General features: G+C 44.2%; 1 protein-coding gene across 1 annotated transcript; it reads right to left on the reverse strand.

Moving 5' to 3' along the window:
- Positions 1–3,509: 3,509 nt before the first annotated feature.
- TRMT10B (tRNA methyltransferase 10B) lies at positions 3,510–17,564 on the reverse strand. Its single transcript, XM_056848940.1, has 10 exons — positions 17,540–17,564; positions 16,709–16,724; positions 14,391–14,598; positions 13,635–13,743; positions 11,870–11,994; positions 10,389–10,541; positions 7,060–7,138; positions 6,067–6,134; positions 5,096–5,219; positions 3,510–3,624 (listed from the first exon to the last, which is right to left on the reverse strand). The coding sequence occupies exons 1-10, from the start codon at positions 17,562–17,564 to the stop codon at positions 3,518–3,520; spliced, it is 1,014 nt and encodes a 337-aa protein (XP_056704918.1). The 3' UTR covers positions 3,510–3,517.
- Positions 17,565–18,519: the final 955 nt, after the last annotated feature.

An 18,519-nucleotide genomic window follows, 5' to 3' on the forward strand; every position in this document is an offset into this window, starting at 1 on the left:
TAAACTCATTATTGCGAGTCGTATCCTCTGCTGCCAACGGGAACAGCTCCCTGCCCTCCTCTAAGTGACAGCCCTTCAAATTCTTAAAGAGAGCAATCATGCCCCCCCCAACCTCCTCTTCTGCAGACGGAGGAAATCGGATGTGCTTCTTGACTGCCCATGCTGGTCTCCTATCAATGCAACATGGTTAGAACATGCAGGGTATTTGTTATGCAATATGTGTGGCTTGAAGGAAGGGTGGAGAGCACTTTTCTGCTCTTAGGTACTGGGATTGCCACGGTGAGAGCCCAGGATGCTTCTTCCTGGAGGCACCGTCTCCTCAGACTTAGGTATTTCAATTGAAAATGTATTTCATTGAAAACAAGCACTCTTAAAGCTAGATAAGTACAGTGCGCTAATGGCCATTACCTGAGAAGCAACATCATACTGCTTAACCATTGCCTTTCTGTTAGTAGCAATAAAGCCAGAGCCCCAACATATCCTGTTGGCTTCTCTTCCAATGGACCTCGTGTATGTATTCCAAGCACTTTCTCAGTTCCCTTCCTGCATCTGATGGAGTAAGTGGTTGCCTACCAAAATTTGTGCCACAATAAATTCAGTTACTTTCCCCCCCACAGCCTCTCTTTGTCGTCTTCGTTTCCATATGTAACCCCTTATTTAACCGGAAGCAGTTTTTGTTGTAAAGGGTTGCCCAGTATTTTAGGAAAACACTGAGTGCTGAGAAGCCTTCTGTACCGCTCGATCTACTGAATGGATTAGAAAGTTTCCAGTAAAAAGCTGAGCCCACTTCCTACACATTTGAGCAGGTTCTCCTGTATGAGATGTTGCTTGCATGGCAAGGGCTGATCTAGCCTCAAAGCCTTTCTCAGTCTAAATGCTCAGATAAGTAACACCCTCGTATGGGTTTTCTGGTGTTTATGGCAGCAGCTTTTCCTAGAGTCTAAGCTTTGATTCCTGACGAAGTGTGACCAGTGTCTGAAGATTGCCCTGCAAGTTAAGCATGCTTACGGGTTTCTCCTGCGTGGATCATCTTGTATCAAATAAGGAATGGACGCCGATGGAAGGCTTTCTCGTAGATTGACCAAGCGTACGATTTCTCTCTTACATGGATTCTCTTGTGTGTGATAAAGGGCGCTTGTTTATTAAAGTGCTTCCCACAATCAGAGCAGTTTATCTCGGGCTCTTTTATCCTTCCCACTCTTATAAATCACCCTTTGGAAACTTCATTTCAGACAGATCCTTGCTGCTGTCTCCAGAAAGGAGAGGGCACAGAGTAAGCATGGTGAGGCTGCCCTTCTCAACACCAGTCCCACTTCTTGGGGGAAGCGGCACCTGAAGCCATCAGTGTCTAGCAGTACCCATTCTGAAGCTCCTGGTTTCCTCCTCTTTACATTCAGAGCAAGCTTGGTTTTCAAGTGCTAAATAGAAGTTGTCCCACAGGAGAGCTGATATAGCATAGCAGTCAAGAGCTGAGGACCTGGGACTACCTGGTTCAAATTTCAGGTTGGCCATGAATTTGCTAGATGAGCTTAGCAAACTGCCACTCTCTCAGCCTCAACCTCCTTCCCCCAATATGGAAACAATACTTACAGACCTTATAGGATTGCTGTAAGGTCCAAAACAATCTATGTGAACCCTTAAAATGCAATGTAGAAAAGCCACACATTGTTACCATTATGAACTCGTTTCGCATTTGAGTGTTTTGTTTTCTGCATAAAACCAACATGATCTGTGTGTAGGCCCAGAATTGACACGTAAGAAAAGCCATGCTGGACCAGACCAAGGCCCATCAAGTCCAGCAGTCTGTTCACACAGTGGCCAACCAGGTGCCTCCAGGAAGCCCACAAACAAGACGACTGCAGCAGCACCATCCTGCCTGTGTTCCACCACACCCAAAATAATAGGCATGCTCCTCTGATACTAGAGAGAATAGGTATGCAGCATGACTAGTATCCATTTTGACTAGTAGCCAAGAATAGCCCTCTCCTCCATGAACATGTCCACTCCCCTCTTAAAGCCTTCCAAGTAGGCAGCCATCACCACATCCTGGGGCATGGAGTTCCACTATTTAGCTATGCGTTGTGTGAATAAATACTTCCTTTTATCAGTTTTGAATCTCTCGCCAGCTTCAGCAGATAACCCCACATTCTAGTATTATGAGAGAGGGAGAAAAGCTTCTCCCTGTCCACTCTCTCCATACCATGCATAATTTTATAGACCTCTATCATGTCTCCCCTTAACCACTTCCTTTCCAAGCTAAACAGCCCTAAGCGCTTTAACCGTTCCTCATATGGTATCATAGGACACCAAGTGCTCTGAATATGGTAGGGAATCCCATCCCATGTCACATGTGCAACCTACACAAAGATGTATTGAGATATTTTGATACCAGAGCCAGAAAACCTAAACGGGTGCCTCTTGTGATGATAAAAAATATGGACAATATGCACATTTTAATAGTATTGTAAACCTGGTACCTAAAGAGGCCTGCTTCATGCTGGCCCTGAGTATATACACCTGGGCTGTGTGGGAACCAAGTCTCTTATACCCACACATGAAGCTGCCTTATACTGAATCAGACCCTTGGTCCCTCAAAGTCAGTATTGTCTATTCAGACCGGCAGCGGCTCTCCAGGGTCTCAGGCAGAGGTCTTTCACATCACCTACTTGCCCAGTCCTTCAACTGCACCTGGGACCTTCTGCATGACAAGCAGATGCTCTGCCACTGAGCCACAGCCCCTCCACTCTTCCTCAGTCACAAATGTCCCAAGTAGCTTTTGATGTAACCACTGGATGAGGACGTACATACACACACACACACACTCGAGAGCCTGCATGGTATAGTGGTTAAAAGCAGTGGTATGGAGTGGTGGACTCTGATCTGGAGAACCGGGTTTGATTCCCCACACGAGCGGTAGAGGCTAATCTGGTGAACTGGATTTGTTTCCCCACTCCTACACACGAAGCCAGCTGGCTGACCTTGGGCTAGTCACACTCTCTCAGCCCCACCTACCTCACAGGGTGTCTGTTGTGGGGAGGGGAAGGGAAGGTGATTGTAAGCCCATTGGATTATTCCTTCAGTGGCAGAGAAAGTCGGCATATAAAAACCAACTCTTCTTCTTCCCTCCAAGCCCACTCTTGACAATTAAAAAACTCTTTTTAAAAATAAATGAGGTAGAACCGTAGAAACTACATCCTCCCATTGAATAAAGCATGCCCATCGAGGCAGAATTTGAAACCCTCCCTAGGGGAGGCAACTGGCTGACATGTTTGTCTACTACAGCATCCAAGTTTTTAAACAAATGTTTATGCTGCTTGTCAATATAAACATTCTAACAATAAAGGTTCTGTATACATGGGGAGGGAAATTTTGTCCTTAGAGGCCTACAATTAACGTTGATGTAAAAGAAATCAATAGAACATTTTAATTCGTTCTCCTAATTCAGATTCACAGGGAAATAGATTGGTCTGCATATCTTCTCTAAAGTCCCACACTTTTCCCTCGGAGATTCCTTTTGTCACCGAGTTGTGTCTCGAAGGACGTAGCCTTTCCCGGGAGAAACCGCAACTTTAAGGGCTTCTGCCCAGCTCTTGGTCTCATAGTATGTTGATAAGGCATCAAACACTGTGGAAGAGAAACATTCAAAAATCATGTACAAAGATCGTTTAGAACAAGTTGCAAAGGGTACAAACGTGGCAGATGAATATCAGTGTACTGATGTTACCCCAACTTCCAGCAGAAATCCCTAGCAGAGATCAAACAGGTGCATGAACAGAGTTAGCTAATATCTCTTGTTTTAAAATTAAGGGTCCATAAGGTGGACAAATCCTTTTCCTGTTATACCGCTGCCTTTCCCAGAGCGGAGTTAATGATCCTAGGACAGCGGCAATACAGTAGGTTTGTAGTATTCCTACAATGGCTAAAGTGAATGTTCTCCATAGCCTGAAAGGGGAAAAAACCAGAGTACTTCACAAAATGGGTAGTGAACTTGTGGAACTCCATGCCACAAGATGCAGGGGCAGCCATTGGCTCAGATGGATTTAAAAAGGGAGATTGGAAATATCAATGGAGACGAAGAAAAAGAGTTTGTTTTTATATGCTGAGTTTCTCTACTTTTTTAAGGAGAATCAAACTGGCTTACAATCTCCTTCCCTTCCCCTCCCCACAACAGACACCCTGTGAGGTAGGTGGGGCTAAGAGAGCTCTAACAGAACTATAACTTGCCCAAGGTCACCCAACTGTCTTCATGTGTAGGAGTGGGGAAACCAACCCGGTTCACCAGATTTGCCTCCGCTGCTCCTGTGGAGGAGTGGGGAATCAAACCCGGTTCTCCAGATCAGAGTCCACTGCTCCAAACCACCACTCTTAACCACTATACCATGCTGGCACTTATCCATGATAGCCAAATGGGGCCTCTGGGTTTAGAGGCAGAATGCAACAGATTGTCGGATGCCAGGAAGGCGTATGGGCTGTTGTCTGTGGGACCCTAGTGGTAGGATGCCCCGTGGCATCTGACTGGTCACGTTTGGCAACAGGTGCTGGACTAGATGGACTGTTTGTCCGATGCATCTTAGAGACGTCTATGTTCTTATGAAGAGGAAGGACCTTGAGAATGCATTAGAGGCGGCTGTTATTGCCTTGTCCTATTCATCACTGTGGGGCCACAGAGGATTCTTGCAATAAGGCATTCCCCTCCCTCCACCTGGGATCCCTCTCTGAATTCATCAAGGCAGCACAGAAGCCAATGTGCCATATCATCATACAGGCTAAACTTTAAGAAGGCACCTTGTGAGGTAAGTGGGGCCGACAGAGCTCTAAGAGAACTGTGACTAGTCCAAGGTCACCCAGCTGGTTTCATGTGGAGGAGTGGGGAAACCAACCCGGTTCCCCAGATTAGCCTCCGCCGCTCATGTGGAGGAGTGGGGAATCAAACCCGGTTCACCAGATTAGAGTCCACAGTTCATGTGGAGGAGTGGGGAAACCAACCCGGTTCACCAGATTAGAGTCCACTGCTCCTAACCACTACACCACCCTGGCTCTCCAGTCTACATAATACACTCCATTGAGCACCAATAAAACAGCGTAAGAACCTCACCTTGGTTGATCGCTAAAGTTGTCGAGTAATAGTTTTTGGCATTGACTTTCTTTACCATGTACTCTTGGATCGGCAGCCGCGCCATCTGTAGATGTTGTTCTTGGGCACTTTGGAAGGTCATTCGCTACGAAGTGAAAATCCATACATGATGTAATCATACAAATCCCTTACATCCAGTTTATGAGTCACTACATGTGCCAAAGCCTCCAAAGGACTGTAGTAGCTTTTATGTCAGCTACTACAGTCACTCACACAGACGGTCCTCTCTCTAATTTGCTCCCCCCGCCTGGGCAGCATCTGGCTTCGTTGCCGTGCCTATGGCAACAACACTGTCACAGTGACTCTGAACAACTGATGAATGGAATGACCAAACACATGGGAGAAGAGAGCATAATGCAAGTCCTACTGGAGCAGGTGATGGGCCAGACTAGTCCAGGATCTGGCCCATCCAGATGCCTCCAAGCAGAATATGAAGCTAACAGCAGTCTCCTATTTTTGTGTACAACATCTGATATTCAGGTGCCCCTGAACAAGGAGAATCATAGAGTTGGAAGGGGTCATACAGGCCATCTAATCCAACCATTGCTCAATACAGGATCAGCCTAAAGCATCCCTGACAAGTATTTGTCCAAGGGTGCTCACCGCCTCCCTAGGTAGCTGATTCCACTGTCGAACAACTCTTACTGTAAATTTTGATGTTGCCTCCTGGCACTGGTATTCAGAGGTTGATTGCCTCTGAACGTGGAGGTTCCCTTTAGCCACCATGGCTAGCAGCCATTGATATACACAATCTTCAGAAGTCCTCTTATACACAAGAACCCCTCCTTCTCTTACTGTATTTCTTATCCCTTCCTTCTGAAGCACCAACACTAGCCAGGGTAGGAATACAGGATTTTGGAGCTTTTGGCAAAACCCCCAGCATGGATTAATTTTAGGGGTCTTCATATCTAGCAGTTTCTGCACAAACTCACCTTTTGAATGCTTTCATCCACCAACCCACCAAGGATATATACTTTGTGCGGATCGACTTCCTGCAGAGCTTGTAATGCAAAGGATATGAAGATATGTAAGTCAGCAATTAAATCACACCAGAACAACCACCCAGAGAGACAAAAATGTTTCATTCTGAACATGAGGCCAATATACTTTCATTGTGTGTAAGGTTTTTTGTGTTCTGGACCGCTTTGGGTACATGCAGAAACGATATCCACTTACTCTAAATTCCAGCTTATTTTTCTTAGAAATAAATCTAAAGGAAGAGCTCTTTATTAAGAGAAACATGGGGCTGCCACAGAAAATGGTGTCCCTATATGATGTCCCAAGAGCCCCGTGGTGCAGAGTGGTGCAGACTGTAGTCAAAAGCTCTGCTCACGACCTGAGTTCGATCCCGACGAAAGTCGGTTTCAGGTAGCCGGCTCAAGGTTGACTCAGCCTTCCATCCTTTCGCAGTCAGTAAAATGAGTGCCCAGCTCGCTGGGGGTAAAGTGTAGACGACTGGGGGAGGCAGTGGCAAACCACCCCATAAACAAAGTCTGCCTAGTAAACGTCGGGATGTGACTTCACCCCATGGGTCAGGAATGACCCGGTGCTTGCACAGGGGACCTTTACCTTTATATGAAGTCCAGCTCTTCTGAAACATGTTGTGTAACTTTCTCACATGACATCAAAATGTTCCCTACCCATATTATCAGCAACAGGCAATGATGTGACACGCAAGAGGGGGAAATGCACTGGAATCGCCTGTCCATCACATTAGAAATCTCATTATAGCAATGGTCAAGGACATGTTCAAGTTGTGCTGAAGGCAGATGTGTCAGTTCAGCTATTTAAGATCTGGGCATAACAAAGGCAAAAGTTGGAGACCAGTTTGGCTAAAGTCACTTTAAGGTTAGGCAGAGAAGAAGCTAAAATTCTAAAGCCTCTATAAAATAACAGGAGTCTTTAACCTCAGTGGCACAACGTACCATTCTCAGCATCTGGAGTGAGGTAAACAATTGTTTCTAATGGAAAGAGATCGAGATAACTTTCTGGCGTAACATCCATCTGAAAAATAAAGCAACAGGTTCAAGTAACGCAGCAGAATCTTACACTTATTTACTTAGACATTAGTAGGGTTGGCTCCCAAGTAAATGTGCATAGGATTGAGATCTTGGATTTTTTTTTTAGCATTTCACAGTTATTTAGAAAAGCCTGGATTCTCCTTGCGTCTAACAAATTGATAGGCAATTGCATAGAAACAGTGGCACATTGAACAATAAGATGGTTCAGCTTTTGTGATCAATGTAGTTTATTGGGTTTTATGATAAGGCTGATTTGGTTCATCATAGATTTACACCTCAATTGGCTTCTTTCAAGTCACACCAGAGTTGAACATGATCCTTTGATTTGCAGACATCTAGAGGGTATAACAAATTTGAGGGGTGGGAATTGGGCTGAAGTGGTTTTAGCTGAGGGCAAAAGCGTAAAGAATTTGCATTTATTTTTTTACAAACGAAACATCGTACAAAACATTGTCCAAAGTACAGACTTTTCTGTTTTGTCTGGCATTCCCTCACTGATTCTCATTGGCTCTTCCTCCTGTTCATGTGTTCTGTTTTAATTATTTTAATTGCTTAATATAGATTTATATGTTTTAATCTTGTTTAATGTTTTGCAGCCTTGGAGACTCTCAGCTGGGTGGAAATGTGGCTTTAAAATGTTTTAAATCAATAAATAAAATCAGCTGCAGTTTGAGTATATGTGCCTTTTGTGCCTGAGAAGTAGGGTTTCCAACCTCCAAGTGAGGCCTGAAGATCTCCCAAAATTACAAGTGATCTTCAGATTACAGAGATCAGTACCCCTGGAGAAAATGGCTCCTTTGGAATGTGGACTGTATGGCATTATACCCCAGTGAGGTTCCTCCCTTCCCCAAATCCCATCCTTCGGAGAGAGGCATCTGGGCAGGACTGTACATTTTAGTGCACTGGAACCGATACCACTCCTTTACCGTTTTCACCCAAGCAAATTGGGGGGAGGGATTTCCAATCCAATTTAAGCCCAAGAGTATTTATTTTCATAAGGTCACCTAAATCAGTGGTGCCTGAGGGCCCTATGGCACCCACCAGTACTTCCTTTGGTGCACACTTTTTAGAAAGCGGGTGTGGCCCTTGTAAGGCAGGGTTTGTTCGGGCTGCCCTGATTCAAATGAAAGGGGTTTCCGTGGATGCAAATAGCAGCAGCTGCCACTGGAAGATCAGGAGTAGTAGTAAGCATCCAGGTGTCAGGATCAGCCATCTGTCCCTAGCATCCCATAAGCAAACTCATCCAGGCAGGTATTCCTGAAGCAGTAATACTTTATTAGGAGCAAGAAGACAGATTAAAGGACTGACTGCCTAGAGGCAGGTGAAGCTAGTAATGAGGAAACATAGGCAGGTTACATGTTTAAAAGCAATACAGGCTGTGAAAGTAAGCACGGCCAAGCAGCTCCACGATGAGCGGTTCCCAGAAAGGGAGACTAAACATCAGCACAGCTGTGGAAAACAGGACGAGCCAAACTGTACACAGACACAGACATGAGAACCAGGACTTGACATGTAGCCAGAAACTGGCCTAACTCATGTCAAGAGCCTTTACTCCTGCAGGAGGGAGCAAGGCCTGACACCAGGTTTGTGGCTCCATTGCCCTTGAGATTTTCCTTCTTTTTATTCCCCCCTTACTTTGTCCCTTCCTCCCCACAGACTTTCCTTTGTTTTATTTTTTATTCCCTTTCTGCAATGCTTTTGCAAAGTGAGGAGGGAGGTATGGTGTTCGGCGCCAACTCTTCTGGCAGCCAATTTGGGTTTGGCTCTGCCTCCTGTGGCAGCCACTTTGTGGTGGCGCTCAAAATTCCAGAGGTGCCCACAGATTCCAAAAAGGTTGGGGACCCCTGACCTGAACCCTTTCCTAATCACACTGGAAAATACATATCCCGAGAAGGAAATGGGCATTTATTCTGTGCTCAAGCTTACACAACTCCAAATATGAGGATTTCAAGGATTATCAAAAAATCCAGAGAATTTCCCCCCCTTTCCGTATCTTACATCTTCAGTAGTCATAACTCGTTCCACCTTTGCCCCCCCCATGACTCCGCCTTCACAAAAATGTAAAATGATGTCAGTATACTTTTCAGAAGGTGACGTTTGTTTGATTTTAGAATGACATTACTTCACATTTAAGACTTTATTTTAAGAAGACATTTTATAGCATGTGGATACACTATGTATGGTGGAAGTAGTTAATTTAGTAATACAGCAAAAACAGGCACAGTAGACAAGTAAGACTTATTCTTCCTAGGTGGCTACAGCCGTGTATAACTTTCTTTTATTAATTATATCAAATGGATACTGACGTAGACTAGCTTAGTTTTATCATTATTAGCAATCTGGGGTCATAGGGGATTAGGTGAGTTTGAGCACTGTTAATCTGTATATCAACTCTTATTTTTTTTCTATTATTCCCTTCCCCTTTCCTATTTCTGTATCCTTATATTGAAAAATAAAAAAAAAATTATAAAGGAAAAAAATGTAAAATGTTGATCAGATCTTAGCTTTAAATTTACACTAATAGGGACTGAACTGGCAAGAGCAGACCAAGAAAGAAGCCTTTGGATCATAGCTGATTGCTCTATGTAAAAGGCTGCCTCAGTGTGCGGCAGCAAAGAAAGAGGCCAACTGACTGAAAGGGATTATTAGGAAAGGGGCTGAAAATAAAACAGCTAATATTGTAATGCCCTTGTATACTTCTATGGTACAGCCTCATTCCAAATTTTGTGTACAGCTCATCACAAAAAAGGAGCTGGACTGCAGAAAAGGGCTACCAAAACGACAGGAGAGGTTGGAGTGCCCTGTGAGGGAAGGCTGAGGCTTTTGGGGTTTTTTAGTTTAGAGAAAAGACAACTTGGTAGATTGATAAAATGATACACTGGGTGGAGAAGGCGGATAGAGAGAACTGTTTCATGTCTCCCATAATACTAGAATTCAGGGGGCCTCACATTAAGTTGATGAGCAGTAGATTCAGGCCAGACCAAAGGAAGTTCACCTTCAAAGACTCATCAGCTGCCACAAGATGGCTGCTAGTTCAGTTGGCTTTAAAAGAGGATTAGACAGATTCATGGAGGAGAGATCCATCAACGGCTACTCGCCACGGTGACTGAAGGAAAGCCTCCACATCCAGAGGAGTAACCTTCTGAACTCCAGCATTTGAGGGCAATATGAGGTTGCGAGGGGAGGCTTTGGGTTAGTGCTTCGATTTCACTTCAGTAATGAAAAATACTTACAAGGTAACTGCTGAATCCATCGTTCATCCTTAGGCACTCTTCAGCAATCGGACTGTTTTTCACAAACCCAGTGAGGTATAGCCAAAAGGGCTTCCGGGATTTCTTGTTGGACCCATAGAGCCTTCTGATCTGACCAGCAAGGCGGCTTATTTCCTTCCAAAAACAACAACAAAACAAATTGGAATCATCTTGAGTCCTGGCCTTCTGGGGTTTTTTTTCCAGCCCAGATACCTTTTTGTTACATTCCTGCCTGGCCCAGTCTCGAAAAGGCCCTGCAGTGTGATGGATGCTGAAGAGGTGGACAAAATACTCAGACTTAACTAGGTACCCCTGTGCATCATTCCTCTCAAATAAGATGGACACAGCGATGTCTCCCTGCTGCAACTTCCCTTCCTCCTCTTGTTCAGTACAGAAAGTTTCCCCCAACCACAGACATCGAGTAGGCAATAAGGAAAACTCTGTCAATTCCCCATGGAGCCCACTAGAATCGATGCACAATTCCCCTACCCAGTTGTGCATAAGAACCAATTGATCTTTGGGTCCTTTCAGTGCAACAGTGACTACTGTTTTCAGAAAAGCAATACATATGTATAAATAAATAAACGGGGAAGAACTATGCAATGTTTTTTTTTTTTACTATCCATTCATCCAGTGTATCGAACCTTCCAAAGAATATCCAACATTGGCAACATACTAGCCGCATATCAGTTAATTACACTCATAAGAAAAAATAACTGATGTTATTAAGAGCCAATGTTCTTAACTGCTTTTTACTATTCAGTATATATTATTGCTTGCTTGTATTAAAAACCTAATCTAGCATACATAATTGATCAAATTATACATTGCTAATTCGTTTCCATTAATTTGCCACTAAGCTCTGCCCTGCGTAATATTACCTACTCTATCAGAATTAAGATTCCAGTTCAATACATTCTACTCTAAACAGTTAAAAGTTCAGTTGAGCGTAGTCAAAGTAAAGCTTCCATTTTTCCTGAAATTCTCCCATAGGTCTTCTGTAGTACTATGCAATGTTGATAGCCTGGCCTCAGCTAGGTTAAGGGTGTGAAGCTGGAAAGAAACCACGTGGAGAAACCCAAAGTCAGGGACCAAAAGTTCTAAAATAAGGCTTTGATTAGGGCTTCTGCCCTATCTACAGAATGATCAGTAGCCCCATTTGATCCCACACTGGGGGGAGGGAATGCTTATAAACCTAGCAATGCCGATAAGATTTCAGCCTGACACACCAATTCTGAAAGAGCAGGCAGTTTGTGTTTTATTTTTCTGTAATGGGTAGAACCAGCCAAATGTTTAATACCCTCCTCCCAGAATTCCTAAGGGGTACAGTCCTGCAGCAGGTCAATCACAAGGAACGAAGACACCTTGTGGTTTTTCTAAGAGTCCAATTATGCAATCAGAACCTCAAGACCCAACTAACAAAAAACAGGTAAGGTGGATCCACATTCCTTTGCTTTTTCTACCTTTTTAATCATGTGACTGGTCATACTCAAGTCAACGCACAACTGAGGGCCTGTCTCCTTGGCTCTCAGAAGGCGCTCTCTTGTGATCTCTTTTAAGTCTCGTTTACTGAGTTGTGGGGCTGGTTCTGAAACACAGAAAGAAATGGGGATTACAGAAGAAAGGGGGGGGAAGCATTTCTAGCTAACAAAACTCTACAGTTTAAGCACATAAGTAGAATCCTCTATGAGATGGCGCCTGCCCTATCACAATGAACATGCACATTACTTGTTAGAAAGTATACACCAGTTAAAGATTCCCTGTCCAGGGAGTCTTATCCAAAATAGCCCCTTCGACTTTGCTGAACATCTGTGATTATCATTGTGTCTACTACTGAACTATGGCTTCACAGTGTGGATCAAAACATCCAAAAAATGGGGCCAAGTACTGAAAGGATGCATTTTTCCACAAGCCTGGGAAAAGACTCAGGTTTGGGGGGAAAATGAAATGTAAAAAAAAGTAGGATTTAAAACCTTAAAATCACAGACGTAGTGCCTGCTTCTTTAAGAAAAAAATGTCATCAAGATGTCACAAAATTATGTTGTGATATCTTGGCAGCCATTGTGGGAGTTGCTGGGTAACCACTTACCAGTATTACTGAGGATTCTGGACCTCTGTTAGTGTTAGGAGAGGGGAGAGAGACAGACTAAGAAAGATAAAAGATAGGAGGTAGAGAAGGCAAATCTGGAGACTGGACCCAACAAGGGAAAGCTGAAGATGGGGGAGGGAACAGAAAAAGGTGAGTGGATAGGTAAGTGAGGAGGACAAAGCTGAAACAGAAAAAAGGGAGAAACAGAAAAAAAGTAAGTAGGTGGGTGGATGGGAGAGAAGACAAGGCACTGCAGGCACATCAAGAGGGGGGCAAAGAAAACAAGTAAGAGAGAGAGAGAGAGTGAATAGGGAAATGAGATTCACGCCCCCAGCAAGTCCTCACAGGTCCTTCAATTCTGTGTGCACAAAGTTTATCTGAATTTCTTGAATGTTTAGGTAGCCACAGGGCCAGCCCCTCAAAGAATGGATGTTACTGTGTTTGATATGAATGTACAAAACTGTATCTTTGATTGAATAAGCTATCGATACACAGCAAATCTTACAAGAAATTGATTGTTGAGAAAAGCGGGCTGGTTCTCTGGAAGACTGGCTGTATACTTTGTGCTATCCCAGAAAGCGGTTCAGTGCAATCAAACAGAACGCAGTAACCTCTAAACTCAGCATTTCAGCATTGACATGCCTGCTAAAGCTAGTGATGGACAATCTTCTAAGGCATCTTCAGATGACTCAACAGCACTGACCAGGCCCGCTGGACTTCAGTATCACCCTGTGTGAACTAAGCATGCACCCTAAAGCACCGCTGATAGGAATTCTGTGGCTGGAAGCACCCAACTACTTTTAATTTACAAACGGCAGCTGCATGGGACCCCAGGTTGGGACCACAGCAGAGGGGCCGGACACTTTCCCACAACACCACTCTCCCAAGTGGAAATGACCCCAAATTTTGCCGGTATGTTCCTGCTAACAGGGCAAATAACAGTCCCACAGGCTTGTTTCAGCTCAGAACAAAGACGCAGGGAAGGGACGGGGTTCCCTCACCCCCTTCCCCTACACTGCTATCCCAACCTGAACTGCAACCCTGTGGGTTCTGCTTGAGAAGAAAAAAATGCTGGAGAGATCCGATCATGGATCTCCCGGGATTTCACACACACTGGCCTTTAGGATGTGACATGGTACCTTTTTCTTCAGCAAGCCTGGCTCTTCGCCGTTCTCTCTCGTGTTTCCGTTTCTTCTTCTTCGCTGAAATGATCTTCTCCCAGTTTCTCTGCTTCCTTAAAACGTTTCTCTTAATAGAAAGAAGAGAAAATTCTAAGCGGGAGCCATACAGCGAAAACAGGAGCGTCTAATCAAAACTAGAAATGTAGTGTCATTTTTGTAAAGACGTCTCCAAATTTTTCACCTGTCTGTTCGAACATAACAGACACTTTAACATTTATGCATGGGTGCTGGCTATTGACCTTCATTGCCCTTCTATCAAATCATGGCCGGAAATCATTATCTTTACAAAGGAGAAGGGAATACCTACAGGTACACATTTACCCACTACCAGTGGAGTGGAGTGTCGAACTAGGATCTGGGAGACCCAAGTTCAAATCTCCACTCTGCAGTGGAAGCTAGTTGGGTGGCCTTGAGTCAGTCAGTCTCTCTCAGACTAACTTACCTCACAGGGTTGTTGTTGTGAGGATAAAATGAAGGAGGGAAGAATGACGTAAGCCGCTTGAAGTTCTCATTGGGCAGAAAAGTGGGGTATAAATGAAATCAATAAATATGACCTCAGTTCAAAATGTAACTGCTGACCAGCCAATAACAGAGATTCAAAATCACCTGGCTGGAGGGTAGGCAGCAACAGCTGTTCACACGGTTTATTGTGGCTGCACAATACCGTCCAATACCGTTTCCAAACACAGGACATCTTTCTCACACAGTACGTACCGAACACCCAGTCTCATTTCCTGGGAACTGGCTACTGATGCGTTCCCAGCCCGTATCAATCTGCAGGAGCCCAAAAGCGTCCCAGAGGTTTTCTCCATCTTCCTGGCAAACAACCTCATTGTTCTGCTGGTGGTCACACTGGCCTCCACAGATACTATCCTCTGTTTTACATTCAGGGTACGTCATCATTTCTCTACGCCCTTGTAGGCTGAGGGAGGGGGTGGTGGATGAAAATGAACATAGCATTAAAAGACTGTTAACCTGACAGGGCCAAATTGCCTCTCCTAATAATATTTGCTTCCAGCTAGAAGAAGCTGGCTTCTCCTGAGCCAGACAATCGGTCCCTCTATTTCATTAGGGTCTTCTCCAACTGGCTGTGGCCCTCCAGAGTCTCAGATTTCCAGCTTGGTCATTGTATGTGCTGTAGCTCAGGGGTGCAGTATCTGCTCTGATTGCAGGAGGTCTCAGGTTCAATACCAGCTTTAATCCCTGGCATCTCCGGTTATAAAGATCAGGTAGAGGGTGAAGTGAAAGAGCTCCACCTGAGACTCCCAAAGAGCTGCTGCCAGTCAGAGTAGACAAAGCTAAGCTTAGGTCTCACTCAGTGTAAGGCAGGTTCGCAGGTTCCTTTTCTCATGTATATAGCACCGAATTAGAGAATGCCCCACAATACACTTTGTGTTTTTGCTGCTGAGTCATAATATGTGGAGCTGCACTCTATAGAGAGGGGTTGGTGGAAAGAAATGGAGTGGGCCCCACAGACAGGCCAGGACATAGAAGTCTTTCCAATCAACCTGGAATTCAACTGAAAGATCTAGCATGGTGTAGTGGTTTAGAGCGGTGGACTCTAATCTGAAGAACCGGTTTGGTTTCCCCACTCTTACACGTGAAGCCTGCTGGGTGACCTTGGACTAGTCACAGTTCTCTTCGAGCTCTCTCATCCCCACCTACCTCACAAGGTATCTATTGTGGGGAGAGGAAGGTAAGGAGATTGTAAGCCGGTTTGATTCTCCTTAAAAGGTAGAGAAAATGGGCCTATAAAAACCAACTCTGTCTGAGACCCTGGAGAGCCACTTCTGGTCTCAGTAGACAATACTGACTTTGATGGACCTAGGGTCTGATTCAGTAGAAGGCAGCTTCATGTGTTCAACTCTTCTTATAAAATGTACTCCTGCACACTGGTATATGGAGCTTAATACACATGAATTACAGCATTTGATAATTAAGGATGAAACATACTGAAGAAGGCAATGAGTGTTTTCAAAGAGCAAATCTGCTCATGGATCTTTATGGTACATGAGCACAGAAAACTGCTTTGAAGACAGACCAACCGGTCCATTTAGTCCTGTAGTGTTTGCTCTGCTTAGTCTCAAGCAGAGATTTCCTACGGCCTCTGGATTGTTTTTGGATGACATTAAATCTTGTGACCATGTGCAAGAACAGCATGTCTTTGATCTCTGACCTAAGGCTCTTTCCCATATATACTTAATTACTAGGTGATTTATATCTGTATATTTGACAGATTCCAATAGAAAAAATATGTAAATTTACCTGTACTTTAAAAAAAACCTAGTTCATACACAAAAAAAGTTTCTATTTTGTTTTTCTGTTTCTCTGCAGAGCAACACAGGCAGCTATTTCTGACAGAAAACCATCTGAGACAGCCCCAAACACATTTTCTTGCAAGTAAGTCCCATTGGCTTCACAGGCCGTCTCTGAAAACAGACTTTGGGCTGGTTCATGCTCACATACGCTTTAGTTAATGATTTGAGGCCAGCAGCACAAAGCAGCAGTCTTGATGTACAAATGCACCACAATGGATCAAACTACAGCGATCGACACTTTGGAACGTTATGCACGGGAGGTTTTGCCTTGGATTTGCCACTTGCTAGATGCACATTTTCCCCATTTGAATTCTCAAAACTCTGCGTGGGGGCTTATTTTTGAGTTCTGAGAATTCGGATGGGGGAAAATGCGCATCTAGAGAGCGGCAACTCCAAAGCAAAACCTCCCATGCATAAGACTTTTTCAATGTGCTGGTCTTTTTGCAGTGGCATCCGTTTATATATTCAGCAAAAAAAAAAAAAAAAAAAAAATGATAAGAAATCAAATGGCATACAATGCAAACGTGAACCAAGACCAAACACACACGTGAAATCCTGAAGATCAATGGGCCCCAATCAACTAAAATGCACGAAATAACATTACTATGAAGCAGGGCATTTAAATGGGCTTCGGTCCAGTATGCAGCTGTTCTCCCACGTGCATCCAACAATCCACACTGCTAAAGCATTAAAAGATCAGGGTTTGTGACTTACTTCTCCTGAAAGCTGGCTGGAGAGAACATGCAACAATCAGCACCAGCAGCCACCGAATCCGATTTCAGGAACAGAACTGTGCAATCCACACGCTGCTTCTTAAACACCCACCGTGGAGAACTTCCCCTACCGTCGCCACCACATGTGAGCCCGCTGCATTCTGGGAATTGTAGTTTATAATCGCTGACAACCGCGTGCGTTTTAAAACTGCCCCCTACGAGATTGCAAACCCGTTCACGATATGGCCCGTTTACGTCCTTTCAGATTCATTTTTGTCATCATGTCTGCGACAGTATTATGGGATGGGATTGTTCAGAAAGGCGGAGGGTTGTTTTATAAGTTTGTTGCAAGCCTAGATATTTGTTTTATAAGTTTTATAAGTTTGTTTTATAAGTTTGTTCCAAGTTTGTTTTATAAGTTTGTTCCAAGCCTAGATATTTTTGGGCTTAGATGGCAGAGAGCTCATTATTTTCATTTCTGGTGTTGAATGGTAAACTAATCTGAAATTTTTCAGAATTACTTCCCTTCCTGGCATCCCATCCCCTCAAACAAAAAATATAAACCAGGCTCCCCTAAGGATACAATCCTAGGCACATTTACTAGGGATTAAGTTCAAATTAATTCAAATTAATTCAGTCCTAGGGATTAAGTTCAAATTAATTCAGTAGGACTTTCTTCTGTCTATACATGTTTAGCGTTGCACTGCAAAAATATTTAAAGTGATTTTTAAAGTTTTGGCCTTGTTTTACTTTCTTTGTCACGTCAACCAAAAGACCGAAATCCAGATTCATATGTCATTGTCATAAATCTTGGCCATATTCCCTGTCTGACCTTTGTCTTTGCTCTGAAAGGCCATCCTGGCGATGAATAACATTTGACCTAACTACTCACACACCAGTAAACCGCTGGTGTTGTCTGTGTGTTTCTAAGCGTGCTGGGCAGGTCAGCACCTTTTTGGCGATATTTATTTAGAAGCTAGCGTCATTTTTTAACAGCCTGGCAGGGTCAATAAAGTGGACGGTGATGAATTGGAAGGCGCCAAGTTCTTGCCAAAACCAAAAAGTAGCTGTTCTATTGCAGACCAACATGGCTGCCCTCTGGAACTAGCTTCCCAGAGTTGCAGTTCTTCTCTTGCAACCCACTTGCCCCAGGATCATAACCCTTTTGGGGGAGATCCACCACTATTTATCAGTATACTGCCTAATTACAGCTTCATGCGCGTGCACATGAAGGCACAGTGTTTCAAACCAGCTCTTCTACTTTAGGCCTAGCATTTCCATAAAAGCAAGTAGGCAGACTGAACACAAAAAGCATACATTTCCCATAGTATAGAATGATTTCAGGCATTACAATAAGAGAAGACATTTCCCTTGTAATAGCTGGCCTCTCAGGGAGCACGAGAGCGACTCGCCTTTCTTACTTGCTCTCGGTTAAAGACACCGCGCTAACTTTTACAATGGCCAAATTTGGATTTGGAGTTAGGGAGGCTAGGCGAGCATGGGTCGAACCCAACGAATGAGTTTTAACTGTGTTCTAGTTATGCTTACGTTTTTAACCGTCCCCCTACGAATGTTTGATTATATATTTATTGATGTATAGAACGACTGTTGTGACTATGTAAAAGTTTTGCATTGTCGGTCTGGGACAGTATTAAACATCTCGGTTTTGCAATCCGCCCCCTTGAACTTCCTCCAACACGCGCGCGGGTTCCGCCACGCCATTGGTCGCGCCCTTCCCCAGCCCCCTTCCATTGGCGGCTTCTCCCTCCAATGAGCTTTTCCAGCCTGGGGCGGGGTGGGGCGGGGTGGGGC

The sequence above is a fragment of the Euleptes europaea genome, chromosome 4, assembly GCF_029931775.1.
Source record: "Euleptes europaea isolate rEulEur1 chromosome 4, rEulEur1.hap1, whole genome shotgun sequence".
NCBI lineage: Eukaryota > Metazoa > Chordata > Lepidosauria > Squamata > Sphaerodactylidae > Euleptes > Euleptes europaea.